Source organism: Pelodiscus sinensis, chromosome 9, assembly GCF_049634645.1.
Source record: "Pelodiscus sinensis isolate JC-2024 chromosome 9, ASM4963464v1, whole genome shotgun sequence".
NCBI lineage: Eukaryota > Metazoa > Chordata > Testudines > Trionychidae > Pelodiscus > Pelodiscus sinensis.
In genome coordinates, this window is record NC_134719.1 from 39565421 (window position 1) to 39588209 (window position 22789).

At 41.6% G+C, this 22789-nt stretch overlaps 2 protein-coding genes across 4 annotated transcripts in view; one reads left to right on the plus strand and one right to left on the minus strand.

Moving 5' to 3' along the window:
* The window catches only part of SLC30A7 (solute carrier family 30 member 7), a 54454-nt gene extending 36644 nt beyond the window's left edge, over positions 1–17810 (plus strand). For both annotated transcript variants that reach the window (XM_075936615.1, XM_075936616.1), the window contains exons 9-11: positions 5665–5755; positions 6802–6951; positions 10751–17810. In XM_075936615.1, the coding sequence (XP_075792730.1) occupies positions 5665–5755; positions 6802–6951; positions 10751–10798 (289 nt within the window). In that variant the 3' untranslated portion in view covers positions 10799–17810. The remainder of the gene's footprint in view (positions 1–5664; positions 5756–6801; positions 6952–10750) is intronic.
* A 967-nt stretch (positions 17811–18777) lies between these two features.
* DPH5 (diphthamide biosynthesis 5) overlaps positions 18778–22789 on the minus strand; it is a 36962-nt gene continuing 32950 nt past the window's right edge. For both annotated transcript variants that reach the window (XM_075936620.1, XM_075936621.1), the window contains exons 7-8: positions 21967–22070; positions 18778–19021 (exon numbers count right to left, since the gene is read on the minus strand). In XM_075936620.1, the coding sequence (XP_075792735.1) occupies positions 18798–19021; positions 21967–22070 (328 nt within the window). In that variant the 3' untranslated portion in view covers positions 18778–18797. The remainder of the gene's footprint in view (positions 19022–21966; positions 22071–22789) is intronic.

Consider the following 22789-nt stretch of genomic DNA (forward strand, 5'->3'; position numbering starts at 1 on the left):
TTTGCACTATCCAGACATTGTTGCCCCAACTCTACCTATTTCCAGACATGGTCATTATGGAAATTGCATCTTCTGTTAGTTGCATAGTTTGCAGGGTGTACTTGAGTTAGAACACTTATGGCTACCATTTAGCTTTTCCCAATGAGGCTTCTACACTGTTTGCTTTCCTTCCCACTCTGTAGCCATCAAGAACTAACTATAGCAAAGGGAAGTTGCAGTGCATGAGCTGCCTCACGAGAAACTGCCCAAGAATTTCCTGCACCACAACTATTTAAAAAACCTGGACAATAACAACGTATTGGTGATGTCTGACCAAACTCCACTTTTTACTCCGCTAGTATTATCTAGTCTTGTTCCTGATGGATTGGCTCTGGAAGTAGCTGTACTCACAGGCATATAGTCAGCATATTCCTAGTGCTTTTTGGGTGATTAAGCTGCATTTATTTACAAGTATTATATTGTGAAAGGGAAAATGTAGTTTCTTACAAGGCTTGCTTTTCTGTAGCTAATCAATGGGTCTAAACCAGTGCTTCTTAAACTCTTTAAGACCGAGGAATGCCAAACAATTTTGTTTTGAGGAACACCAAGGGTTTCTTTGAGGGGGAGGGGGAAGTTGGGGGGGGAGAGAAAGGGTTGGGGGAAAGTTATTGAGGAGGGGAAAAGGGTCGGGGAAAAGAAAAAGTCACCTGTTCTCCGTGGCACACCTTCGACTGCCTCGCGGAACACTGCTGTGCTGCATAACATAGTTTAAGAAACACTGGTCTAAACTCTTCTCTCACTTTTAGAGGCTGACTAATCCTGGTATCCTGGAACTGCAGTGCAGTGGTGCTCTCCCATGGCGCTGTTCAACAGTGTCTGCTCACGGAATCCCTTCAGAGTGTCTGCTCTCCTCCAGGGTTACACTCCCTTGCTGGGGTAAGCCACTTGGCTTCACCGCCTCCAGGGACTGCACCTCTGAGCCTTCAGCATGCCTGCCTCACTCTGCAAGCTCTCCTCAGTGAGTCCACTTGAATGGGATCTCCGGGGGAGACTTGTACACCACAGGAGAACAATGAAACCCTGGCCTCTTTAGACTGGAGTGACTCCTGGACAGTGATGTAAAATGGAAGGGTTTGTTAAAAGTTTGGAGTACCCCTAGGTTATCAAGGAGAATAGAAAACAGCCAAGTCCCTCTAGGTCTGGGTGGAACCCAGGGCTCTTCATTTCAGCCCCCAGTCCTGAAGGAAGCATCCTTGCTTACAGTACCAGTAAGGACGTGAATGTTCTGTCTGCGGCGGACCCAAGTGCCCTGCAAGCAGAGGCTGCTCAAGCCCAATGGGGGATGAGGGGGAGGCATTCCAGGCCAGCTGGGCTGGAGCGGTTCCTCACCCCCTTTTTAAATTCATTAACCAATTAAATGGGATCTTTATATCCCTCGCTTCCAGCAGACCATGTCCCACACAGATCCACTCCCTTTGGCCCCTCAACTCTCTTGTTCTTCTTTCTTAGCTATTAGTCACTTGATCCTTTCCTGATTTGCTCTCTGTTCATCAACTGGCTTCCTGCAAAGGACCAGGCCTGTTTGCTACTTATTAGCAAATCACCAGTCCATTGTCAAGCCCCATCTGGATTTGTTCAAAGAAAATCTTGCAATTCATAAGAGAAACTGAGTCACACATAATATGCACACACAATATTTTCTGAAAAATCAAGTTTCACTTTACATGAAATAAAAGCTGTCCCCTTCTGCTGCAAAGATGTCTTTTACAATGCAACTTTCTGCACTACAGATATATTGAGTCAGGAAACCCAATCTCAACATAAGACTTGTCTACGTGACACCACAGCCTGGATTAAAGGATTGTGAATTGCAGAGAATTGTAACACACTGCACTCTTGAAATTCCCTCTGTAGACCCTGATGGCTCTAACTAAAAGATGCCTAGTCGACCTTGATGTAGTGCCATTTCCAACTGTACTGTGCAGTGTGAATGGGATAATTTTTAGTTTGTGCCAGTGGGATCTATGTGGGGTAGTTAGTGCGCAATAGGCAGTTGGGCCCATGATGGTTCACCGCCATAGGCAGTCCGGACTAAGTTCAGTGACCAAGATAGGGACATGGATAGTAAGGCATTAGCTTGATTACAGAAGATTTTTTAAGTTTCACTGTTTCAGCTTGTAACATACAGTGTAGTAACCAGGTTCCTTGACAGAGCTGGTTTGGTACAGTGGTTGGACTTTTCATAAATGCAGTGCTACTTTGTAGGAAATTCTGTGTAGATAGGAAGCAGGCGAATATGTTACATGTACTGTTGCCTGAAACTCTCATCTGTTTCAAAGCTTTTAGGACCATTTCATAAATACAGTAAATTTCTGATAATCCGGCAGCTTTAGGACCCAGGGGGTGCCGGACTATCGGAAGGGGGGGCTATGAGGGGTCTGGGGTGGGGTGGGGGGGATGCCACCCCAGATCCCTCATACCCCCTCCTTCCAATAGTCCGGCTCTGCCCCAGGCGTCCCTGATTCAGCCGCTGCTGGTCAGTTTCAGCAGCAGCTGAATCGGGGACGCCTCCAGCAGAGAAGCTGGAGTGCTGCATGGTTGGTCCCGCAGCTCCACTCCTCAGCTGCTCTGCCCCGGGCTTCCTGGAGTCAGCTGTTGGTCAGTTACAGCAGCGGCTGTATCAGGACGCCTGGGGCAGAGCAGCTGGGGGGGCTGCCGGGTTGGTCCTACAGGGCCCAGGAGCAGAGCTACTGGACCAACCCGGCAGCACCCCAGCAGCTCTGCCCCAGGCGTCCCCAAGTCAGCTGCTGCTGATACTGATCAGCGTCTGACTCCAGGAAGCCGGAGCAGAGCAGCTCTGCCTCCCGGCTTCCTGGAGTCAGCTGCTGGTCAGTTTCAACAGCAGCTGAGTATGGACACCTGGGACAGAGCAGCTGGGGCGCTGCGGGGTTGGTCCCCGCAGCGCCGCACCTCGGCACTGCGGGGACCAACCCGGCAGCACCCCAGCTGCTCTGTCCCAGGTGTACCCAAGTCAGCTGCTGCTGAAACTGACCAGCGGCTGACTCCAGGAAGCCTCCAGGCTTCCTGGAGTCAGCCGCTGGTCAGTTTCAGCAGCAGCTGAATCGGGGACAGCTGGGGTGCTGCCGAGTTGGTCCCGCAGCCCCGAGGGGCAGCGCTACAGGACCTACCCGGCAGCACTCCAGCTGCTCTGCCCCTGGCTTCCCCGATTCAGCCGCTGGTCAGTTTTAGCAGCGGCTGAATCAGAGAAGCCGGGGGCAGAGCAGCTCCAATGGTCCGACTGCCCGGAACACTTCTGGGTTCCTGATGGTGCCGGACCATCAGATGCCGGACCAATGGAGTTTTACTGTACGAGTAATGAGATCATAAGTCTCTTCAGAGGGGCGAGACACTGTCTTTAAACTTTTCCAAGACAACTTTTTGCCTGTCAGCAAGACATTCCTGCCACATTGTTTGTATTGGGAGATCGTGGGGTTGTCTTTCGCCCATTCATCCTTTGAATTCTCTTAATTTCTCAATCATTTACTTGTGTAACCGTTGAGGTTGGGCAGATGATTCCGTTTGTGTTTAAGTGTTGCAACAACTGGATTTATTACCTGTCAAGGGAATGCTTCACACACACTCTGGGGACTCATAATTACAAACCTTTAGAAATGCCCCGTCTCTTTAGTCGTGTCTGCAGTCGGCCTCCTGCAGAATTAAGCAACTGTAGTTTAAGGATGACTTTTGCTCAACAGCTTTCTAGCAGGATGTTTTCTTTGTCCAGTGTTTGCCGGATTTAAATTTTATTATTCCAGTCATAGTGGCCCGCCAAACCTAATCTTTAGAATGGATTAATTTGCACCAAATGACAAGAATATTCAGACCTTCAAGAGGGGTAGATCATGTCCACCCCCAATTTCAAATGACAAGTTAAATATTTTATGCTATACATGCAGTCATATTTTTACCAGGAAGTCATAAACATTTCCAGCAAAGTTCAGTTTCATATGTTTTGCTGAAAGGTGTTGCCTCTTTCTCTTGCTGAGAGAGAGATTTTAATTTAAATAGGAAGACAAGTTGGTAGGCTGTTTAGCCCTTCTCTATGGAAGAATGTGCAATCCTCATATCTGTGGTTTATCTACACTGTAGGCACAGAAGCTTTATATTCAAATATTGAGACGCAGTCACTGTGAAACATACATTTCTCAATAAGCTAGTGTTCAGGTGGTATTTCTATTCACAGTACTGTAAAAGCTCACATAGCAAGGAGTAAACCTATGAATTATAATTCACAAGTTAACTTGACATCCATTCAAGAATGCCTTTCCTTAAACAGTGATGTGTGATACATATACATAGTATAGGGGCCCATTGTCAGGAACAGCTTATTTCCTCCACTCTTATAGGTCAAACTAACAGATGTGACACTTCACTGTTGAAATTTGCCACAGACTAACAAATTGGCAATGGCAAAGACCTATGAGATCATCTTGTTGATCCCCTGTGTCAACACAGAATTGTTCTCTACAGTGGCTTTCCAGTGCTTTGTTTGGGTTTAAATAAGGATTTCACAATTTCTTTTGGCAAATGATCTAATTGATCTCACTTTTGCAAAATCTTTCCTGATTCATTCTAAATTCCCTTTGATTACATTCATCCCATCACTGCTCTGAATTTGACACTCAGAAGCAATGCATTTATTCCAGTTATTGTACTGGTGTTGGTATCTGGCTTACAGTTTCTGACACTGCTGATCCTTACAAATGCAATCCGTTTTAAAAGTATCCTGAAATATAGACACATTGTACGAGATTCAAAATACTTTTCATCCTGTGAAGATTCCTTATGTTACAGTAAGCCAAAGGGTGCAGTGTTTTTAAGATGGTGTTCAGAGTATTTTTATTCTTGATGCACATAAGGTGATGCATTTTAAGGGCATTTTAACTTATAACATTAGCTTCTGATGAGAGAATTTGTATCGTATTGTAAAACTTGTTCGGTGTATGAAACCTTTCTGTCATACCTGCTTTAATGCTCCTCCTTTGCTCCTTGTATTAGACTGCCAAGAAGAAATCTCGAATTGCTTCCAAATGTTCACTGCTTGGATTTGGATGAGGCTCCCACATTTAACTGACATCAAGAATATGCTAAGCTGGCTATTCTTCACAAATCATTTTGTTATGACTGGACTGGCTCATGCTAATTTTGTTTTATTTCCTTGCCCTCCTTTCTTATTTCATAAGAAAGATATGTCTCAAGCCAGAGACAAGAGCAAGAATGGTTTAACTTTTCTTGCACATTTTTATGGCTATTATAATTACTGTTGAAATTGATCTTGGTTCTAAACTATACTTTAACATATGATTTTTCTTTCATATGTTTTAGGACATAATTTCAGACTCCATCCTAAATGCCACAAAATGAAAATGTTACTCTTGCTTGAAAATGCCTGAGACATAAAGATTGATACTTTTATTGAGCAGTATTACTATGATGTCAACCCTGTGACTTTTGTAGGACCTCTTTTTTTCGCCACCGTGAATCTGTAATAATGCTTTCTCCTCAGTGTGTCACTTCATACATCCTGACTGACTTTATTCATTCTATTAGAAAGCAGTAATATTACTGTCGTGTTCTGCATTCTTTGAAGATGTGGCTGTAATTAACTGTTTCTTTTCTTTCTAGTGTTGTTCCCCTTTTAAGAGAGTCCATTGGAATCTTAATGCAGCGAACTCCGCCTTCCCTGGAAAGCGTTCTGCCTCAGTGCTATCAGAGGGTGAGCTGTTCCAGTTCAGGATATTTTTTTACACAAGATTTAACTACTAAATGAATAAGCAACAAAGGTTGGACTTCTTGAGGGTGTTTTGGAATGTTTTCCTAACAATAAATCCTCAGAAGATTTGTTACCTCTATCCTAAATGTATACAAATGAATGAATGCTTATTTAGAAATGGTCAAAGGCATAACAAAAAACAGTAGTTGACAGTCTGAAGTAACAAATTCTACATAGTCTGCAGTTCCAACCGAAACTGTATATTCTGAAATAATTTGCTCTTTCGTAGTATATACTTTTGGCTTGGAATAGATCTCAAAACCATTATTAAATGTATCTTGTCACAAAATGTAAGCCTATTAGAGAGCAGTATAATGGAAATTTTGCAAGAAGGCCAGTTGGATCATTGTCCATAGACTATATGGTTGTTCTCCGGTTCTAAACTGATGTTTAGCGACCATTGCTTTGACTAGTACAAGGATTTTTAGCAATATTTTTTCCCCATCCGGTGTAGTGACTGTACACCGTAGGAAGTGTTGAGGCACATTAAAAACATTGGAAGGAAATACAAAAGGAAGGTCATAGTTCGCATTTAGCAATGTGTCTCTGACACGTATACAGTCCTTTATGTGTTGCATATGTTCTATGTCTCATGGAATGCAAGCATGATGCATCTACCAAAGAAATGTCCTTGGTGCCCTCCTCCACCCGCCCCACCCCCTCCGGCTGAGATGTCAATTGGGTGTATCTTGCGTACCCTGAAATAACTGTGTGCCGCCTTCCTTGCTTCAAACAATAGTTTTTAGAAAGGAGTGAAGAACACTTTTTTTCCAGTGAAGAGAAGGTGTAATACAGCTGTAGTCTGGTGGAGCAGTTGTGTTGATATATGCTCTCAGCTTTTCCATTTAACTCTCTTCATACCCATGAAGACGAAGTACTAATTTTGATGAGAACTCACTTAATACTCTCGTGAAGAGAAGAATATTGCCTGATGCTTCTTTTAACAATTTGCTATAAAGAAATAATTTTTTAAATGTTTGGTATTTTAGGTTCAGCAGTTGCAAGGAGTATACAGTTTACATGATCCACACTTCTGGACACTGTGTACTGATGTTTATATAGGGACCTTGAAACTATTTGTAGCTCCTGATGCCGATGCCAGATGGATTTTAAGCCAAACTCACAATATTTTTACTCAGGTATGTCTCTTTATTAATAGAAACTCAGAATACAGTAGTATGGTTGGATACCATGGTGGGGTGTGAGAGTGAGAGAACATGGATATAATAAAATAGAGCAACAGGTTTATAAAAGTAACAGCTCGGTGTTCTGTTTTTAACCACAAACCAAATATTGTTGTTTAACTTGTCATTGTTAACTCCAGCTACCAGAAACGGAATGGTTAAACTGAAACGTGTTCAATATATGTAGCCTATTCCTCTTCATCAATCTCTTTATTGCCTCTGTGGAGACAGGACGTGAGAGTGCTGCAGTCTCAGATGTGCATTGAAGCCCTATGTTATAGTATCTTAGTTACAGAAACTAGCCCGATTTCTGCATCCATTGTGATGCCTCTGTATCGGCATTCATTTATGTTGCTTTAAGTCACATTTTGTGCCTGCTTTGTTGCTTTTTAGCAACTTCCAGGTGGTGGTAGTCTCTGAAGCAGTGGTCTCCCACATTTTTAAGCATGAGATCACTTTTGGAATTTAAGTGCAATCCAGGATCTACCTCAAACCCAAATACCCTTGCCCCATCTCCTTCCCGCCCCTTCTCCAAGGCCCGCCTCTGCTCACTCTATCCTCCCACCCTCCCTTCCCTCCCCCATCCTCATTCACTTTTATCAGGCTGGGGGCAGAGGGATGGGGAGTGAGGGAGGGGGATGTGGACTCTGATCTTGGGCGAAAGGATTTGGAGTGTGGGTGACCAACTTGCCCAGGGATGTTGTCAGAACAAGCAATCCTGATGTGACTCTCTCCAGGGACTGGCTCTTGGCCTCGTCTACTCCAGCAACTGTGCCTCCCATTACAGCTGTGATTTACTGCAGTCGCTTTCAGTCTTGATTCTTGGGTGTCCGTAGACTAAGATTTCCAAAAGGGTCTGCACCATTTGAAATTTTTTCTAAGGCTCCACAATAAAAGGCTGAAAACCGTTGGTTTACTGGAATAACACAGTTATGAAGCAATAGTGGGAGAGTTGAGACAGAACTTGAACAGGACTTGGACCTACTGTATACAGTTCACTTCTGCAGGAAATAATGGCTCTGGGACCTCTGCCCATTTCTAGAACTCAATGCAAAACTCAAATTTATTTGGCTTAGCTTTTCTGGCGGGCAAAAAAGTGTGTGCAGAGAACACATGCACTTTTGCAAACAAAACTATAACGAAGTTCCTTCTACTACAAAGTATGAAGAAAGTAAGGGTTTGTTGTCATTTCTAATCTTAAATCCTCGTGGTGTTCTCTGAAGCACTGATAGTATGGAGAGAGAGCGAGCGAGAGAGCAGCATTTAAATATCTAGGTAAATAGTAAGGGATGAAATCTTTTGTACGTGGGTTTCTGTATGTTGGTACTATAGGGTTGGTGTCATATTAACTTAGGAGAAATGATACACCTTCCTGCCCATTTGATATGAAGGTATAGTTGAACAAACATTTTTTGAGCAATAGTGGAGATCATAGTTGTTGAAATTGTAATTGGTAGGTTAGTCAAAGTGACTTTTGATATCCAATATTTTCAGTACTGTTATGAAACAGTCCACTGCACATCATGACTCCAAACAAGTTAAGCTTTCTCAAGTGTGGTCACAAGATACAGTGACATCTAAAAAAGACCTGTTCCTAAAGCTGTACGCCAAGTCAGTGCAATTCTCAGGTTTTATTCTAGAGTATGGCACCATTATGGTATGATGTCTAAGGATGTTAGTGTAATTGAATAGTTGTGTAACAGCACAAATTATTACTGATGACACAAATATTCAATAGTCCTTGGAGGCAGGGTTGGCTGCCAGGGTGTTCCAGCCCCACTCCTGGGGAGCCCCCTGCTACCCTAGGATGGCAGGTGGGAGCCAGTCCATGAGGGGAACGGGTTTAAAAACCAGGCTCCCAGGCAGATTGACTCTGCATTGCTGCCTCTGATACAGAGGGAGCAGCCTGTCCATGATGAGTCTGAGCTCCCCACTGGTCCAGGCTCACTGCAGACAGGGGCTGCTCTGTGGGATGCCGGAGAAGCCCATGTCCATGAGGACCTCGGATCCCTGCGAACAAGGGCTGCTCTGACATCCCGCAGAGCAGCTTCTGTTCAGAGTGAGCCTGGGCCTGCTACAGAGAGACTGTTTTGTGGCAGCCACCTTCCTTGCACTGCTACCTCAAGAGGCAGCAGCATGAGGTGGTGGGAGGAGGAGGTGGCTCTGTGGAGCTGGTGATGTAGGAAGCTGACTTAAAAGCCAGGTGCCCCCCAGCCCTGGCTCCTGCCTGTCCCCCCTGCTGCTGCCTCTGCCTCTGTAGGAAGTATCAAAGCGGGGAACAGGTTGGTCCGTGGAGCTGGAATGCATGGGGAGCTGTTTAAAAACTGGCTTTCCACGTGTATTGGCTCCTGCCTGTCCCCCTCACTCTCCGTGCTGCTAGCTAAAAAGCTGGCTCCCCATGTGTAACAGCTCCTGCCTCCCCTTTCCCCTTGCTGCCTCTGCAGAGAGGAAATGTGTGTAGTCCACAGGTTTAACTGATAAACCTACGCTTATCAATTAATTGTGTAATTGGCAACATGTTGACTTCCCTAATGCCTACATGAATCTCATCAGTATAAAATAACGTAACAATTTAAACTGTTTTATAATATCCTGTGTGGATACTTTATTTCATAGTAGATATGGCTTTCTGGCTTAGGCCTGGTTTACACTAGTTTAGACGGGATTTAGTCATATACGGTCGATTTTTCTAAATGATGTGTCTGCACTACCAAGCCTGTATCATCAGCCGTAAGGGGTGCTGAGGTCAGTTTCAGGTACTCCTGCTTTTATGAGGAGTAATGCCACTTGCAAGCTTGCCTGGTTGAATTTAGAGTAGTGAAGATGCAGCATTGGTGAAAATCGAGGTTCATGGCCTCCAGGAGGCATCCCATAATATCCCACTCTGGCCAGAACTTATGCCTCACCTGCTTTGCTGGTGAACAGGAAAAGCCCTGGGAAAGCTTGCATTTCATTTCCTGTGTGGTCAGGGTTGAGAACACATCCCACAGCAGGCAGCACATGTGGCCATGGCTTCCAATACTTCAAGTACCATGAGTTCCAGTTCCTAGGGGGGTGCAAAATATAGCCAGCATGGCGTGTGCAGGCGATCTTGGACCTCATCAAGGTGCAGGGAGAGGAATCCATTCTCTCCAAGTTCTGAGTCAGCAAAAGAAATGCTGATATCTTCGCAAAGACAATGGAGGAGAAAGGATACTTCAGGAACACCCAGCAGTGCAGAGTTAAAATAAAGGAACTATGGCAATCCTACCACAAAACAAAGGAGGCAAATGTTTGCGGTGATACACCAGACCCATCCATGCCATTTCTGTGACCAGCTGCATGTGATCCAAGGGGGCTTTGACTCACCAAGACACTCCTGGAGGACAGTGTGGTGGCAGAGGGGGAAGGACAAGGAAAATGGCTTCATAATTCAATCTATATCACATCCTTACACTTTGCTCCACTTGAACCAGCATCTGTTCCAAGGGTTAAAAATACACATTAGACTCTTTTAAAAATCATGTCACATTTTTAGAGGCCGTTTTTAACCTTGTAGAAGCCCTATACATCTTTAACTCCTGCACTTACGCATTTCCCTTTTTAATGGATGTTTGACTGTTTGCCAGAAGTATTACGTAGAACAAGCTATCAAGCAGATTTGTTTGTTCACCAAATAAAGATAAATATAATAGCATTTGGAACTGGAGTATAGTTGTACGAGTGATTTTTTTTTTTTTTTCCAGTTTTCTAATTCTCCCTCTTTTATTTACAGGCAGGAGTGAGACAGCTTTATATACAGCTTGACTTTGCAACCATGTAGAGAACATCATAAATTATGCTCTTTGGACCAAAGTTTTCTGGTACTGTAATGGTATAAAACATTGTACTCGTCAAGACAGAACCACCCCAGCCCAGTTAATCAAGACCAAATAGACTGCTGCCTTTTGGCTTCTTCTGGAGTCCACATCAAAGGAGTAAAAGCTGAAAGGATGTCCTGGACTTCTGGTCTTGTATTTTGTGTCCATCCCCTCCCCCTCCAGCTGTGTTAATTTTTTTTAGAATTTTTTTTTATTTTCTACAATTGTTCCAATAGGAAACTAAGATTTTGGGACTATAATCCCTGGGTCATGTCTTTAATGAAGGGCTTGTCTAAACAAACAATTTCATAGCAAGCTGAGGTCTGAATCTGTTCTGCACTAGTCTGTTGCAAATTGCCCTTGTGGCCCCTATTGATATGCATTAAGTTAATTAATGCACTTTGATCTAGTTCCATTCTAAAGAGGACTGGATCTAAGTGCATGTCAGCAGGGATCATGTGGACACTTAAGTCTTTGGCAGTCTAGCACTGAGTAGATTCACACCCTATCTTGCCACAAACTAAATGTTAATGTAACAAGCCTGAAGCTGCTCATTCCCACAAAACCAGTGTTATCACAAATTGGAGCGCTGTCTTGTACATAATGCCACAACGAGTGGCATTCTTCATGAGAATCGTATGTTTGTAAAATTGTTTGTACTTTGCAAACTTAATGAACCAAACCATATTGGGTTTTCAAAGTGCCTTTCTATCAGAAAAAGTATTCGCCAGCATTGATGTGGAACATAGAGGTTTTATTACTTTTATGGTTACAACTTGTTCACCGTTGTCTTGTTAGTGATGTCTGTGACTGTGTACTTGCGTAATTGTAGATTTTTAGACTCCCTTTTACTGTTTCATCTTATCAAATGAACTGGGGTTACATTTGTTTAATTTACTTTACAAGTTAAAGCTTTTGTGAGGAGACTTGCTTTCAAAACATCTGTCTATCTAATACATATTATCCTAAGAGTTGTTTTAACCAAATTAAACATTCGACCCTGTGTCAAAATCTATGAATTAAAGTTTCTCAATACTGCTATAGAAAATAGAAGTTGTAGCTCAATAACCATGTTCATAATATCACCATGAAAGAGAAGCAGTTACAACATAATGATAGTAATTGAACTGTTCTGCTTTTTTTTTCTTTCAGACTTTTTTTTTCCCTGTTGAAGCTTGCTGTGAAAATTAGTCTGCTAGGTTTTAATAGACTATTAAAAAGGATGGAAGTAGTTACTGTGTCTAACCCTAAACTAGGGAGAAGGAAAGGAGCTGTCCTGGGAAATGTATCTGCAGTGGAAATGAGGACTGTTGTATGAGCTATGTAAAGTCACATTTTCTTAGTTGACATGTTTGATTGGGACTTGAGTGTGATTTTTCTCATTAATGTCTTGTATTTCTCCACACGCACACAAGTGTCCAACGAGCAGTTTGCAGAAACACCCCTAAACCATCTATTTTTGACATTTTTATATATATTTACATCTTGTACTGAAAATGTTAAATTCCCGAGACAGTCCAACAACACCTGTATTATAGATGCAATGCTTCTACTAAAATTAGATTAACTACAATTATCAGTGCTTAATGAAGTTTCCCATTCTGTTTGAATTCAGAGACTGAATAGAAAAGAGCCATTTTGATTTCCATATTTGAGGCTGTTAGTCCCAATGGGACATAGAGCAAGAAAAAGGAAGTCTCATTTTGGTTAATCAGAAATACATTTGCTAGTTGAGGGGAAAGGGTTTGAATTAATACATTTATACTTAATGTTCAGTGTGTTGTGGCATACAACAAAACAAGAATGCTTGTTTGAAAAATCAAATGTGCTGACTGGTACAAATTCTAGATATTTTTCTGATACAAATATTAATACAGGCAGTCCCCGGGTTACGTACAAGATACGGACTATAGGTTTGTTCTTAAGTTGAATTTGTATGTAAGTCGGAACTGGCTCCAGATTCAGCCGCTGCTGAAACTGATCAGCGGCTGACTACAGGAAGCCTTAGGCAGAGTTACTCTGCCCCGGGCTTCCTGGAATCAGCCGCTGATCAGTTTCAACAGCGGCTGAATCTGGACTCCTGGGACAGAACAGCTGGGGCACTGCCGGGTAGGTCCCCGCAGCACCAACCCGGCAGCACCCCAGCTGCTCTACCCCAGGCATCCCGCAACAAAAGCCTGGTCTGCTGGGGGGTGGGGGCGCGCACTAGCTGCGCCCCCTCCCCCCCCCAGCAGACCAGGCAGACCCGAGCAAAGCCGTGGAGGCGCAGAGGTCCTGCCGCCTCTGCGGCTTTGCTCCTGTCTCCCTGCTGTGCTGGGGAGTGTGTCCCCCCCCCCCCCCAGCACACCAGGGAGACCCGGAGCAGCTTTTCTCGCCCCAGAGGACGCGGTGGCAGGACCGCTGCGCTCTGGGCGGTCCCGCTGCCCGCGAGCTCCGGGGCGAGAAAAGTCCCGTTCGTAAGTGCGGATCCAACATAAGTCGGATCCGCGTAAGTCGGGGACTGCCTGTACTTCCCTGTAACTGAATAAATACCCAGTAATGGATAGTACTAAAATCAAGGAGCATTGTAGTTCTAATCAATTCAACTTCAGTCATAATTGATGAGTATTGAGTTTAATAGACACTATAGAAATTCCTAAGATGGAACTGAAGGGATGGTTTGCTGCAGATGTTACTGTATTATTCAGTTTCCGTGGAAGATAGACAGATTTTGTTTTATTCCTCCTGTATGACACACTCTCTATATTTTTATATATGAAAATGCTGCTCGATTGCTCATGTGTGCCTTGAGTTTGCCAGATTGATGTAGATACACAAGTGCTGAATGAACTAATTATTCTTAATTTGTGATTCAAACCCCAAAGCGAGATCTCTTCCATTGCTTCTGTAATGTCAGGCAGACCATGGTCAGTAGGTACTGTCTTTAGTTTGGGGGAGCTTTTACACATTCAATAATGTAACAATTTCTTGATCTTATGGATGATGATCTCTCACTTTGAGCCACCATTTTAGAAGGTCCAGCCTCCTTCACCTAAATTGTACATGCTTTGAATTTCAAGTTTACTCTTTGGCATGATTATTTCTTTCTTTGAGACTTGCAGCTTTGATTTGTCTCTGGGCTGATGAGCAAAGCTTCCTAACTTTCATAGGATACTTTTAACACTAGCCAAACTACTGGGGTAGGCCACTCGTGAATGTTTTAGCTGAATGTTAGTGGGATGTTTGTTCAGTTGTTGTGATTTGCTAAGTGTCTTATTGCAAGTGAGCAATTGCGTGCATATTGGTGGTTTTCTCATGTATTTTCAAAGGATTCAGCATTGTCAGAAGGCTAATTGGTCTTGCCAAAACAGTATTTAACTGAGGATATAATCAGTTTACTGCATACTGAGCTTCAATGAAAATTGCTCTTTGAGCTACTTTGTAAAAAAGACTATGTCTTTCTTGCCTAGGAAGATCTATAATTTGAGACTCTTGGGGAAGGGAGAAGAGAAATCAGGCCTATGGGGTCATGTTTAAGGGAAATGCATCTGTTCTTACAATCAGGTTGACTGTCTGTGTGTCATGTGGGATGGCTTTACATTTTATAGCAAGATATATACCACATTTTTTTATAAAATGTAATTTAATTATGAGGATAGTGTATGGAAGCCAGTTTGCTGTGGAGCAAGAGAATTATGTTGTTTATTTGTTTGGCTGAGTAGATTTACTTTAAAATAATGTGAGTAAATTGGCCAAAAGGTGGCAGAAGTCACACCCTGTAGCATGAAGTCCAAACAGTGTTGGTTGGGTAGCTTTCCTATTGGCACTTGGGGGGCTACGTCTACATTGGCCCCTTCTCTGGAAGAGGCATGCTAATTTCAAACTTTGGAATAGGGAAATCCGCGGGGGTAAATAAACATGGCCGCCGCTTTTTTTCCGCAAGTAGGAATAAGAGATCCTCCAGAAAAGGGCTTTATTCTGGAGGATCGCGCCAGTCTTGACGCTCTTTTCCGGCTTTTCCTCAAGCCGGAAAAAAAGCGGCGGCCATGTTTATTTAAATCCCGCGGGGGATATTTAAATCCCCTGTGGATTTCCCTATTCCAAAGTTAGAAATTAGCATGCCTCTTCCGGAGAAGGGGCCACTGTAGACGTAGCCGGGCAGTATAAAGGATAACACATACATTATATACCTTCAGGATGTTGAATCTTGCGCTAAATCTGATGGATTATGGGGTAGGATGCCTATAAGGGGCAGGAGTCAGGCTATCCAGACATTGTATTGTACGTCTTCTGGGAAGTCTTTCTTCCTGCTTCTAATAGTGACAATTACTTTTTAAAATCTACGAACGAACTGTTAGGTGAATTGGAAATGTTGAAAGCTATATATCATGTGGGTCATCTTAAACCCATGAAATGCTGAACATCAGTGACTATTTACAGTTGTTTTATAGTTCAGTTGCTGGGTTTTAGTAATCTGAGTTTCATCTTTTGTGCTTATTTTAAACTGTTAGATGTCCAAAGATGACTGAATTCTTGCAAGAGATAATCTATTTTAAGAATGAATTGGGATGGGGGGGTGACTATGCTTATGGAGGGAAAGAGAGGTTCCTGGTATTAGATTCTGAATCAGTTGGTTCTAGTCTAGTTTTCTTTTCATACAGTTAAAACCTCCTGTTTTCAGGCCAGTATGATTGTATTTCTTTGTGACTGAAGACTATCATGACTTCAAGCAAGTTCACAAAGCACAAGCTTCATTATAGTAGGAACTATGTAAACCCTTGCTAAATTTCACTTTTCTAATTGTCAAACTGTCAACCCAGCAATCGTATCTAACTTGCCAGGAAGGTATAACAGCAAGGTGCTATAGTGACTCATTAGAAATGTGTATAAAATTACCTACAATGTTGCTTCACACTGAACATAACGTGGACAAAAGTAGACCATCTAAAGAGTTTACAATCGGATCCTGTAAACACTTGAGTAAAGTTATACTTTGTACAGGAGTGGGCACAAAGTGAGAAGGAGTTCAAGTAAATCTAGTACAGTGTTTCTTAAACTTTTTCAGACCAAGGAACACCAAACAATTTTTTTTTTTGAGGCATACCAAGGATTTTTTGTTGAGCCAAAAAAAAAAGGGGAGGGGGGGGGAGTTATTGAGCGAAAAAAGAAAGTCACTTGCCTCTTCAAGGGAGGCCATTTTGAACTCTATTGTTCTCCACGGCACGCCTCCACGGAACACAGTTTAAGAAACACTGATCTAGTATCCTTACTACACTACAATATAGATTTAACCAGTACAAAAATAAGCAAAAAACTGAGCAGTCCTATGGTGCCTTAGAGACTAACACATTTATTAGGCCATGAGTTTTGTGGGTAAAACCTCCCCATGAAAGATTATGACCTAATAAATGTGTAAGTCTCTAAGATACCATAGGACTGCTCATTTTTAGTTATAGACTAACTCGGTAACACCTCTAAGACATTTTACCAGTACTTTTTTGTAATGAATTGTTGAAGTAATCTGCATTTGATCTTTCTTTCATTAGAGAAGTTCTGTATCTGAAATTTTAAAATCTAAATTCTTGTAGATAGTTCTGGATTTTGGTAATACCACAGCAGCCTAATTCAGAGGTGGAAGCACTTTGTGTTTGAGTTGATTTGTTTTTACTTTTAATTTTTAAGCATTAAACCTGGATAGAGAAGAGAAGAAGGAAATACCCACCAATTCAGTACAGGTGGTAACTAACAATGTTTTGTGGAGATGTAAATGAGATACCAGCTTTTGAATAGCTTTGCTCCTTCAGATTTCACCTACTAAGCTAAATTGCTTAATAGAATTTACAGGAAGAACAGATCAATACGCTACTCAGTGTACCTTTATGCACCTACTGACCTGCTACTGCATAATTCAGCTGTTTGAGAGACTTTCAGAGTTATATGAAACAAAAAATAAAACTTTAAATAGGCACGAGGCTCCTAAAATACATCTAAGACTGTTTTAAGTAACAGTTCAGATCAGCATCTTCATTTGTGAATAACCGTGTCCCATTTTCAATTAGCTGTAATGATTATATTTGGTATGACAGCTGCATTTTTTTATGTTTAAGGAATAAAATAGAAGAGCTTTATTTAACAGTTCCCTCATTGTTAACACTCATTTTGCAAAAACAAAATGTGGTTGTCTTAAACCCCACCTTCTAAGGCTGCTGCATTGCATACAATAATACTGCTACTCACTCTTGCAGTGGTTAATTTCCCCTCTACCTCCCCATGACCTTTTTCTGCTTTTTCCTTCCCCTTTTCCACAAACCCCCTCTGTTGGTGATTATTCATAACTGGCCTTTACAGGCCAGAGGTTGCTATAGTACTTGCCAAAAAATGCAGGGCATTCTCTCAGTATCTGCAAGCAATTGAAAATCTCTGTGTGCAAATACAGAAAAATCTAACTTTCAGATTTAGAGAGCCACACCTGAAGTGTACATTGCTGCCTGGGGGTAATTTTCTTCTACACAGAATGTTTGGTGGAAGCACTGTTGTGTAAAGAAATTTGCTTATTTCACTTCCCACATATACAAAACTCCTTAATGGTAATATGTGCCAGGATCTTGTTCAAGAATTGAAATTAATAGCTATCAAGAGGGCGGGCTAATACATGAAGGAATGTGAATGGAAAGAATTGCCAAAATCATTTGTAGCAACTGCCTTTCCAGTTAATTTTCAAATACATGAAGTACTCTTATTGGTGTGCTTACAATTTAATAGTATTAGAACATCTCAAAAAAAGTTTGATTATTTTACTGCAGACTAAAGTTGTGAAGACTGTAAACTGTACCTTGGTTTAGAAATGCTGAAGTGAAGCCATTATGAATTGCCCCAAGTGCAATATAATTTTTAATGTAATCTTTTTACTTCAGTGGTATAAGTAAAATGTTTTATCTGATGTATTTGAAAAATTTGGGATCAAATTTCCTTTCAATAAAACTTGGTTTAAAAACACCCTGTATATATATTTTTCTGATGTGACTAGCTGATAAGTAAGGATGTTGAAAATGCATGTTGTAGTGCTGATTTTTTTTAAAAAAAACTTTAATTTAATATCAAGCTGAACATTTACAACAGTTCAGAATGGCTAGGTCACTTACATCACACAACAGATGTCAGCACTATATATGATAGATTGCGATGTCTTCTGGCATACCTAAACCACATGGTCTCTTCCATTCCCTGCCATTGTCAAGTGATTAACAGTCACCATTTCAGTGGGTTCCATAGCCTGCAGTGTTCTGACGTTTATCCATTTTGTAAGGCAGAGCAGGGTTTATAGACAGGCTTGGCCATTTCCCATAACCCTTGGTTATATTTTTCCCCACATTTGCTTCCCTGTTTGTACACAATAGGGCAGAGTAATTGCATCTTTAGTGACCCAAATATTAAACAGCTATCTGGACTGCCCAGGCACTGTTCATTGCTTGGGTAGGACAGGAACTGAGCATGGATCCTATTTTCTCCCTTATCTGGGGACTGTGGTGCAGGTCTGCCTTGAGCTGATGGGACAATGCAAATAGTGTAGAACACACAGAGCTGCAAGGTATTTATTTTCCCACACTTACCCTGACCATCTTGCTCAGGTTCATCAGAACTTTCCTCTGCACTACCAAGCCAGAGGCCATTTCTCCTTTTCCAGGGTTAGGTCTTCTGGCATTCATGATGCGTGCCTAGGAAGGGGAAGCTTTTCACCACAATGATCTCAAATCTGTAAAACCACTCTAATAAGAGATCCTGACACCAGCAGGACACTGTCTTTGCAGTCCTAGGTCTTCATCTGCAGAGTATATGAATTCATGTGAGGGGGGAATGTTCACACTTCCACGGTGTTGTAAGTAGGTGAACATAACTCTGCTACACTATTTTGTATGTGTAAAGTAAGAATGGAGAAAAAAATCTAAGCTGCCACAAAGCAGAGGACAAGTAAAGTCTCTTTATTCAAGTGTTCCGATGACATTCATTGTCTTCAAAGCTAGATTCATCTGCAGCAAAGAGCTTAAGCATATCTATTTCCAGAGGGTGCAGACTGCCAGCTACAATAATGGAATGTAGTGGACCACCGAGTTCTACTGTGGACATCTGTTGTAAGGTTCCTGAAATAATTTTCTGATCCGTGGCACCCACTCTTGCTAGGCCAACACAGAGTGTATTCTCTGTAATTTCTATTTAAAAAGAAAAGCAATTTCAGGAAAATTCATTTTTCAGTTTCCAGAGAGCAAATTCTATGTCTTTACTGAGCAATCCTTTCTTCACTGAAAGTAATGAACATTATCCAAAGTGTTCAGTCTTAAGTTTCAGTTGTTCTTAATCTAACACACTGCAATAAAACACCTGGCTTTACTTGATGTGAAATGGAAGTCTGTTCTTTGAAATGCAGTACTAGAAGCCACACCTTTACAGTAGTTAAAATGGGATGAGGCAAATGTAGGAAGCTGCTTGTAATAAAGGGGAGCTAGTTCCCTTCAAATGAATCCTCCCTTCAATTCAGTGCCAGTAGGAAGAATTTGGCTTAGATGAGAAGACTCTTACTTCACACTACTTTCTGACCTCAGAGGAGAGAAATCAACTACTAAGACATAAGGACAGGGAATTTGCTCTAAAATGTATGTTTTGTAAATAAAGATCAAACTAAGTTTTAATAGAAATACACAAGCAAATTAATGTGGTGTTTCTTTTAGTTCTGCTCTCAGTAACAATGAAAATGTAAAGTAGCTACCTATTTTAAATAACCCTGGTAGAAACTGATTTTGTATAACTGATCTATCAATAGTAGCTTAAGCATTTTCTCCAATTTTTTTACATGTCCACAAATATGGGGTTTAATTTTTTTATTGATCAATTTAAAATTTCAGTTATGGGGAGTGCCAAGTGAGTTCATGCCCAAATTCAAATGTTACACACTGTCAATCTGGCCAAAATATATAATGTAAGTATTTTTAAATCAAATATAAGTTCAGGCAGCAATTTTCTGTAAATTGACTTAATATGTGTCAGCTTGTGTATATACCGAGCCTGCTTATACTAATGGGATTGATCTAAATTTATGAAGGGATAAATAACTGCCCAATAACTAGTGAAATGACTTAAGTCTTCAGTATGACTTGTTATTACTGTTTATCAATTTGTTCCAAAACTTCCTCTGACACCTCAATTTGGGACAATTCCTCAGATTTGTCACCTAAAAAGAAAGGGAGATTCTCAAACCTGAGCCAAACATCCTGAGCTATGATGACCTGATGCCATTTTTCTTCTATGACCTTTTCCTCTTTGAGCATCTGGATCATCCAGTGCCCCCATGGACTGTTTAGCAGGCTTCCCATTTGTAATATACTTAAAATTGCTACTTTTTGAATTTTTGTCTAGCTGTTCTTCACATTCCTTCTTGGCCTCTATCTTTTTACACTTCATTTGACAGAATTCATGCTCTTCTATTTTCACTAGGATTTAACTTCCACTTTTTAAATGCCTTTTTCTTTTTACTTGGTTAAGCCATGGTGGCACTTGAGTTCTCGTGTTGAACCTCTGTCATGGTGTCTTTGAAAAGTTTCCATGCAGCTTGTAGAGATTATATTTTTGGCACTGTACTTTTAAATGTAACTGTTCATTTTTGTGTACAGGATGCATAGAGATGTTAGATTTAATTATATTGTCACAATTTCCAAGTGGTCCAGCTATAGTCACCTCTTTGACCAGATTCTGTGCTCCATTTAAGACAATCAAGAATTGCCTCTCCTCATGGATTTCAGAACCAGTTGCTCCATGAAGTAGACATTTCAGGTGTCAAACTTTTTCCTCTGTATCCTGTTCTGAGGTGACGTACCCCATCAATATGGGGATAATTGAAATCCCCTATTTTTTAAAAAAAATTTTTATAGTCTATCTAATCTCCCTTAGCATTTCAGTCACTGTCACTATCCTGGTCAGAGGGTTGCTTATGTCCTTACTGCTATATTCATATTATTAGAGCGGGGAATTACAAACCATAAAGATTCTATGGAACAGTTTGGCTCCTACTGTCTAATTTGATTCCATGCTTTCTCTCACCTGCACAACCTGTTCTGTCCTTCCAATATATTTTCTATCTTGGTATGACTGTGTCCTACTGACTATCGTCACTCCAAGTGCCTGACACCTATTATACCAATATCCTCATTCAATACAAGGTATGCTAGTTCACCCATCTTACTGTTTAGACTTCTAGCATTTGTATATAAGCACTTTAAAGACTTGTCACTCTGCCATTATGTGATTGAATGGGACTCGTTCATTTGACTGTTTCTCATCTGATCTTACCCATATCTTAGCTTCTATCCTCTCCTCTTTACTAGGCCACAGAGAATCTCTACTAATAGACCGTCCTTTAAAGGACATCTGTTTGATCCATCCGCTTCTCCAAATCTTTGTTTCCCCCCAGCCCACAGTTTTACTGCTATATGACCACCTTAATTAAGTGCCAGAAAGCTAGTTCCATTTCGGTGTAGGTGAAGCCCATCCTTTCCCAAAAGTTTCCCCAGTTCCTAATAAACGTAACCCCCTTCTCCCTACATTGTCTCATCCACATCTTGAGACAGTGCAGTTCTGCCTGTCTACCTGGTCCTGTGCATTGAAGTGGTAGCACTTCAGATAATGTTATCCTTAACCATAGACTTAGGTGTCTATCATAGGAAAATTTGAGGTAATTAAGGTGTTCACTGTACAGTTAAAGGGAAACGGTTAACATTAAAATGCTACAACCCTTCTAAAAACCTGTGTAAATACACCATCCATTCTGATCCCTTTGAAGGGCCTCCCCTTGTGTAAGCTGATGGACCAAAGGGAAAGATGAATGGCAATGCTGGTTCTCAAATTATGATTACTGTAACTATTTAACCAAACTAAAGACTGTGCCTATATCACAAGGAACCACTAACTCCAACAGGACCAAGCTCACATCTTGAGTTGACAAACCCAACTTGTGATCAGCTGACTAGGCTTAAAGGCAGCCCAGTTCCACTCAGGTCAGAGGCTACTCGAAGGAACAGAAGCTGAGCTATAATGGAGACTCCTCAGTAAAGGCAGAGAAAGGGGAAGCCTGGTGCTCTAGCTTCTAGAAACAACTATTAAATACCCAGTTCTTCTCCTTGCAGCCTCCTGTTCTGAACAATGGCAAGAAGCTGTTCCGCAGCTTGGTTCACGCTCATGTACCGTGGCGACTCATAAACCTTCCTTCCTCTGGTGGAAAAAAACAAAGTAACTGTTGTGCCAAAAAGTATTAAACCACAGAATAATAGGTTACTGTACCACTCACATTCCACTATCTCCATTCTAGATTTCAGCTTTAACACAACACACATGGCTTAAGTTTTCCATAGGTTCTGTGGTGGGTTGGGGAGGTGTGCACTGGAGGGTGAATTTCTGCTCAATTGCAGTCCCTGGGCACTGTGCACACTTGTAAAGCTGCAGGGCATGCTCTTGCTATCTTAGGATTCAAATGAGACTGCTGGAAACTACAGGGTCTGCATTTACTTTAGGAAAAAAAATTAAATAACATGTTTTCCCAACAGTCATCATGTAGGCAGATAATTACATAGCAGGCATATATTCAATCATTCTTAAGCATCCTTCTTCAGCTAGTTGGCCAATTCGGGATACATAAAGCAAAGTTTCTGAATGTGAGCGTAGGCCAAAATTACAGCACATCTTGAAGCAACAACAGTTTATAGGCCCAGTTATAAAGAGATGGTTAACAAATGACAAGCTTCTGAGACATCTAAATGGACTTAACATGGAACATCAGTACTCCAGCTGCAGTTTCATTGAGAGGATTGAGAGCCCTGTCTTGCTTTCAGCCATTCATCTGCTTAAAAGAGAAAGACTGCATTCTGCAAGACTGAAGAAATTATAAGACTTCATTTAACAAGCCCTTATCAAAGGAGCTAGTTAACACACAA